The sequence below is a fragment of the Cicer arietinum genome, chromosome 4 (genome assembly GCF_000331145.2).
Source record: "Cicer arietinum cultivar CDC Frontier isolate Library 1 chromosome 4, Cicar.CDCFrontier_v2.0, whole genome shotgun sequence".
Taxonomy (NCBI): Eukaryota; Viridiplantae; Streptophyta; class Magnoliopsida; order Fabales; family Fabaceae; genus Cicer; species Cicer arietinum.
The window spans coordinates 58,391,318-58,398,958 of record NC_021163.2 but is presented as its reverse complement, the minus strand read 5'-3'; the positions used below and the strand labels follow the sequence as shown (position 1 = coordinate 58,398,958).

The following is a 7,641-nucleotide window of genomic DNA, read 5'->3' as shown; positions in this document are numbered from 1 at the left end:
GATAACCATGTTTATTTGGTCAAACGCAACCTCAAATGTCTATAATACACTTCATGTAATTTATTATACATTTATTATTGTCGATTAATTAAAATATAATTTTTCATTTGTCAATTAATTAAAAGGGAAATTTGTAACTAATAATTATTGTGTCTATTGTATATCTATTTAATTAAAAATTGAGAAAAATTATACTACATCAATTATAATTTATTATATGAATATACACAAAACAAAGAATTATCACCAACTTATTAATTAAAATATGATCATTCACGAGTTAATTAATTAAAAAAAATTATTTAATAATTAGTGTGTCTCTTGAATAACTTATAGATAAAATATAAGTAGAATTAAAATAGTGTAGTTTTAATTTATCATATAAATCATACACAAAACACACAAATTTGTCATTGATCCATAAAAAGTATGTAAAAAATTATAATATTCTGATTATAATTTATTCTACAAATATACACGAGACACATATTTATTATCAATTATATAGTTAAAAAAGTATTATTCATAAAATAATTAATTAAAAAATAAATATATGTTTAATTTTTAGTACATCTCTTGAATATTTTATATATAAAAATGTAAAAAAATTATAATTAATTGCCCATTTTAGTAAAGAAAAACAATGTCTATCATTGTAAGCATAAAATAGGAATTTTTTAATTTAAATTTGATCAAGTGATTGCTACATTTTTGGTACTATGTGATTGTAACATTTAATACGCAATAATTATATTGGTAAAATAATTTTATATTACTTAGATTATTTTAAAAAAATGTTTTAGCCACTTATATCAACCACATTTAATTTTTGTCTTATATTTCAATTAAATATGTTTTATAGACTATTTATATATTATCTACGTTCGCTTGAGCAGTGCATCTAAACGAGTGTTTTGGTAGTTTTGAACAAAATCTAAAATGAGGAAAAACTATTCTACTTCATTTATATATCTTTATATAATGTCAAACATTAATGCTATCATAGCTCATCATGATCATCATCACTTTCCACATGACCATCTGCATGAACTGTGTTATAGAAAATAAATTCATGGTTCAACATCTCCTCCAAGGACAACTTTTTATCTTCATTATCATCACCCTGCATCAAATATATATATATTTTTAAATTTTTTTTCTCTTATTCATCATTTTTGTAATTGCAAAAAATTGTGAATTACCTCATTCATCAAATAGCATGTGTAATATTTAGCATAAGCTATTTCTCCAGGGTAGAGGTAAGGAAGTATAGGTAGTAATTCTTCTGGTGACAATAATCTACCAAATACATAACACATAATGGTCAAATTAATTAACATGGAAATTTAAAAACAACAATTCCTTAACACTAAACTTTCAATTAAGGGATTTTATGAAAAATAAAATAAAAAAAATACTTACTGGTCCTTATTGACATCAAGATCAGCAAATTTATCCTTTGCACTAGGTACATCCCCTCCACTGGTTTCAAAGTCCACATAACTTTCATATGTACTATACAAATGATCTTCAAATTCATTAAAATTTAATTTTCCATCAGTTTCATGATCATCCATACGCCTGTAATCACAAGCAATTTAGAATTTAATTGTTGGTATAAAAAATTTACACTATCACTGCAAATGAATTCAATTCTACTAATTAAAGAAAAAATATTTTTACAATATATACTAAATTAAAGAAATAAAATTTGTCAGAATAAAATTATGAAGAGGTTAGTGTATCTAAAAAGTAAAAAGGTTCAAATTAGTTAGATATGATAAGATAAAAAAAATTAGGATAAAATAATAAAGCTTACTTAATTCTATCTCTGACCATCCATTTCAACATTTCTTTATTTTGGCTGTCTTCTGGGTGCAAAAAACTGCATGAAGAATTTAGTTAAAGATATTTAAAAAAAAAAAAGGGAAAATGAGAAAAAAATTAAAAAAAAAATAAAAATAAATTATTTATTACTCTTTAAGCTCGGTGAAGTTAAGAAGTCCACTGTGATCAGAGTCAGCAATGTCAAATCTTTCTATCCACCACCCTGCTTCTCCATGCCCCATTTCCTTTTTCTCTGTTTTAGCATATACTTTAGTCAATATACATTTATTCAACTATTGAATAAAAGTTTAAGCTATTATGTAAAATTCAATAAATCAATTTGAACTTTGACTTTGGGCCTCATCTAATATTTAGTTCACTAGTTTAGCCTACTAAGGGTCTTATGCCTATTTTTAATATACTAGTTTCTTTGGCCTTTTTTTAAAAAAAAACATTATTATTAACATTTTCATTACTTGTCATATATAATCAAGTCTCTTAAGTGCATGTTTGGACTCCAATTTAAAAGGTCTTTTGAGTTAAAATTTATCTCTTACATAATCCTTATATATAAGAACTCTTTAATTATTATGTGTCCTTTCTTTTGAAATAAATGAAATGCAATTACACAATAATATTATTAATATAGACCATTATTTGAACTATAGAAAATTTATCATTTCTTCTATTTATATTTTTTTTCTTTCGTTTTTTATAGATTTCTTCTACGGAAAGTAATCTTGTAAAAAACTATAAAAATTTAGATAAATAAAAATAAAAAGAGGAAAAGTTAATAATCACCTATATCTTTTTCAGATAAGTATGGTAGATACTCCCTTAAAGAAATAGACAAATCACCATTCTTATCCTTGGATTCCAATTCAGCATGTGTCACATAATCCAATCTTTCCAAAGCCCTTTGATTAATCCAACTTCCCAACTCATTGAAAGCAACAAACCCATCTTTTGGTTCTCTATCCAACAAAGGGAACAAAATGATTATCCTCAAAGTTGTATTCAATTTTCCACCCGATGTTAAATATAGATATGTCTCCGCAACTTCACTAACCGATGTGGTACTTCCCAAACTTGTACGAGGAACAACATTATTAATATTATTTTTTTCATCATCAATTTTTTGTTGTCTCTCTCTTTCAATTTTTGTCACAAGAGGGTCAAAAATTGGGGCTCTTTCTAATATTTTGTAACCGAACCTTCTATTGAGGCTACCTTTTGATTCTTCAAGGTTCCATAGAGAAAGAACTATGAAGAAGAATAATGTGGCGGTGGCTATTATTGAATAAACCACCGCCTTTGACATTTCTTTTTCAGGTGCCTAAGTTTTTTTGAGGTTCAAGGAAGAATTTGAACTATGGAGAAGGAAGAAGAAAGAGAGGTTTGGATGAGAGGGAAGTTCGGTAATTGTTATTGATGGTTGGAATTTAATTAAGGGTATATAGAACAATGGTCGAAATGTGAAAACACCTATAGTTGTCATTTTTTTACAATGTTTATTTATGTAACAAAAAATGGCTACTATTTATGTATGTATGCTTATTGGATGAATATAAGTCCTTTTGCTTGCATTAGCTAGCAATATGGTATTATTATTAAATTAAAGTAAAATTCATATCCTATGATTGAGAATTGATCTTGGTTGTTTATTAGTGCATAACATGTTATATATTATTAATGGTAGTTTATTCTTTTGAATCTTTAGCTTTTTATTGTTATGATTTTGCACTATATTGAAACTCTAGTATTTTTTTTTTCTCTACCTCATCTCACTTCTTTTCTTTTTTTGTTTTATGGGTTTATATTGTTAAAATATGGTATTAGAGAATATGATTTGTTAGATCTATTGTTGGGAAAAAATAGATTATAAAAAGAGATAATAAAATGTTCATTCCAACAATACATACTATTGGTAATTAGCATTGTTCTACACTTTGGTATTGCTATTTTTTTTCTCGAGGCAGTGATTTTGTTCTTCTCAACAAAAATATATGCATTATGAAGAAATTTTGATCATATGGAGGAGATGACCATTATTCGTACTTTTATTATAAATAAATTATAACAACATCCCTCATGTGTAAATTGAATCATTTATATACTATCATGCTAATTAAGTATCGAAATATGGTTACATCCACTATAGGTGAATATGTCTCATCAAAATCAACTCTCAAGTCTTTGTGAAAACTCTTGGGAAACAAGTTGAGCTTTTTTATCTCACAATTTCACAATTTTAATTTCTTTTTCACACAAAAATCCATTTGTATCCAACTGGTGTCACACTTTCAGGTGCTCGGACTAAATGACCCAAAACTTTTTTCTTAGAAAGCAAACTTAATTCAACTTCAATTGTTTCTTTCCATTTTAGTCAATCATCTATTTATCCACAATCCTTAATGGGCATTAGTTCAATATCCTTATTATCATTTATCACATTTAACACTATATTATATGAAAAAAATATCAATGTTGCTTTCATATATGTTCCATTGAATTCCATTAGTTATATAATTTATTGGATCTTTTTATTTTCATAAATTTAAGATACTTGATCAACCTCATCTGAGATTGAAATGTCAAGCATGTAAGAAGATTCTTTTATAGTTTATATATCTTCACTTAGGTCATAATTCTTTTTAGCTCATTTTCTTGTTCGAGGACTTCTATCTTTGGAATCAGTTGGTCTATCACGTTTCAGGCGCAATTGAGACTCATTTGCAACATTGAATTGTCCAACACGAACATTTATTTTGATTGGACCATTAACAAGCGATACATATGATTTAGTCACACTTTTTGGACCAATGAATGCATTTGGAAGTTGTTTTGCTAAGATTTGCAAATGAATTATCTTTTCAACTTCTAACTCACAATGTTTGGTTCAATGATCAATATGAAATAATATCAATTCATTTTAACTGGTCTATTTTTTTAGCTGCTTATTATCTCCCCTTAATGTTGAAAAATTTGTTTCATATGGAGATCCATATCCAACATATATACTCAATCTTCTTTGTGGGCCCATCTTAGTGCGATGTGGTGGAGCAATTGGAACATTGCACATCCAAATATTCTTAGATGAGAAATATTATGTTCTTGACCAAAAACCAATATGAGAAGAAAGCTCGTTAGATATCGCACTAAAAGATACAAATAAACTCAAGATTAATATTTATATTATATACCCTTGAAACTTTGGTTGGATGAGATCAATATTAGGCATAGTTGATTGAATTCCTGATAAGCTAGTTAGTCATAAAACTAGTTAAGTCATATGACACAGTTTGTTTTTATCTTAGAAGAGATGATAAATTTATCATAATTAACGCACACATTTAAACTATAACTTAGACATATGAAATAGTTTCTTTCACAACAAAAGAAAAGGTCTTTATTATTATGCTAAAATGCGCTAGCATTTTAAAGGCTCAAATCGTAAAGATGTCAAATATAAGTAAAATAGAATAAATTATGAAACATAAAATATGTTCAATTTTAACCAACAACCTTTTACTTTGTCCTATTTACCTTAACCATATAAAAAGTTCATAAGTTTTAATTTTTTTATTAATTAAAACATAATAAATGTTCTTTATGTTTTCAAAATAAAATTCTTAAAATGAAATTTATAGTTATCTATTTGATTACTAAAATTCGTCGTGATCCTTTATTTCATTCTAATCAAATACTTATAATTATTCACTTATATGCTCACGTGATCTCCTTTCATACTTCCTTGTGTTCCTTTTCTTGATATCTCTCTTCTTCGCTAGTGTGTTGGGAAAATAAGTAATATAGAAATTTGAATAACAATTACGACAAAAAAAATAACATAGAAACTTCAAATTCAAAAAAAAAACTACGATTTTTGTCTAATGAGAATCAGATAATAACATTATATAAAATTGTTACAACACATAGATTTTTAAACTTCACATGGCTTCCAACACGTCCACACTCTTCAAAACAAATATTTAAACTACATCCCGCAACAAATAATCTAACAATAATCAAAATACAACCTAAAAATGTTTGCTAACTAGTGCAGTTTGTAACAAAGAACTAAAGTGATAAGTTTATTCCTTTACAATGTTAAGTAAAAGGGCTTTTTCAAATCGTCAATTTCAAACTGTTTCTTCCTTTATCAAGTGGGTGACTTCCTAAAAATTGTGATTTGTGATAAATTTTTATAGCGATATATAGATTTCATCTATTCAACAAGAATTTTTAATTTGATGGTCGTATTTGAGAAATTCATTGTTTATAATGAGTTATTAAACATTATAACTAATTATTTATATGAAGTTATTATTTATCTACTCAATAAGTCTTAAATTTTTGCGGGCTTAAGTGGACCTATGGATCCACTTTTTTATTAAAAAAAATTCAATATTTTTTTTCAAAATTTTTCAATAAAAGAATTTCGATTTCTTTTTATAAAAAAAAATTACAATTTATTTTTATTTTTAAAAAAAAATCAATTCTTTAAAAGAAAAATAATTTGTTTATTTTTCTCAAAAAAAAAAATCGAGAAAAAAGTTATTTAAAACTTTTTCGAGAAAAAATATTTTAAATTTTCTTGAGAAAGTTTTCCGATATTTTTTCTAAAAAAAATATCTCAATCAACAAAATATTGAGTTTATGAATCCCTTGAACCTCTCACTTAAACCCACAAAAAATAATAAATAATAGACGGATACTTTAAAAAATTTATTTTAATAGGGGCCTAACAATAAAAGTCTAGTATAAGATTTTTAAGAAAGAATTCGAAACTTTAGAGTTTTATTGACTGCCTTACTAAAAAATTTTGAAAAAAAATTCACATTGAAATTTAATTTAATTATGTGTTCCTTAGTTATATTTACCTGTTCTGGTCCACTTGCAAGCAAAAATCCCAACGAGTTCTCAAGCCTAAAACAAAAATAATATTTTTAAAAATTAATAGACATAATATTAGTATAAATCATGATAATTTTAAATCCATTTTTTCTGTACTTTTAAAAAAAATATATAAAATAAGAATTTTCAATTGTTCTACTGCAACTTCTAGAACTCGTGTAGAATTTTTTATCTTTTAGTTAAAGAAGAAAATAATGTGTATATAAGTTGTACCACTTTAAAAAATCATGTTAACAATATGTTCACTACTCAATCTCATGATTTTTCAATTTATAACTAATATCTATAATGTATTTAATATTTGTCTCATGATTTTTTAATTTATTAACTACTATTTTTTTATTTCCATTTCCATTTCCATTTCCTGTTTCGTTAGCGGTCTAAACGATTTAAAAATTTATATCAATTTAACAAATACATTTTTTTTATCCATGAATGTATCACCTGGCTTAGTAAAGTTTATTGAACATTTATTTAAAAATTTATATCAATTTAATTTAACAAATATTTTAGTATCTATGAATTACTCAAATTTTTTGAAAATAATATATATTTTTTAATTTTATTTAATTATTTTGATAAATTTATCTATAGTCATTATTTAATAAAATAATTTTTTTTGTTGTTGTAATTTTGAATAGTCTAGTGACAATGAAATAACTCTATTACGTAAAATTTATTATAACACGTAAATTTAGGTTAAACTTCACGTGCAATCAATATTGATACAAGTATTTAAAACACAGATACAATCTGAAAATGTTTCTAACTAGTATAGTACATTGCAGAGAACTAGAGTTATGAAACTTTGAACTCTCTCTTCACAATTCTAAATATAATGTTCATCGTCTATTTGAAATGCCTGCCAAAGAACATAAAAAGATTATAATCATATCT

The 7,641-nt window shown here is 25.3% G+C and overlaps 1 protein-coding gene across 1 annotated transcript; it reads right to left on the bottom strand.

Moving 5' to 3' along the window:
• Nucleotides 1-940: 940 nt before the first annotated feature.
• On the bottom strand, nt 941-3,488 carry LOC101488313 (uncharacterized). Its single transcript, XM_004498448.4, has 6 exons — nt 2,629-3,488; nt 1,978-2,080; nt 1,820-1,885; nt 1,423-1,581; nt 1,203-1,299; nt 941-1,123 (listed from the first exon to the last, which is right to left on the bottom strand). The coding sequence occupies exons 1-6, from the start codon at nt 3,146-3,148 to the stop codon at nt 1,001-1,003; spliced, it is 1,068 nt and encodes a 355-aa protein (XP_004498505.1). The 5' UTR covers nt 3,149-3,488; the 3' UTR covers nt 941-1,000.
• Between the last annotated feature and the right edge of the window lie 4,153 nt (nt 3,489-7,641).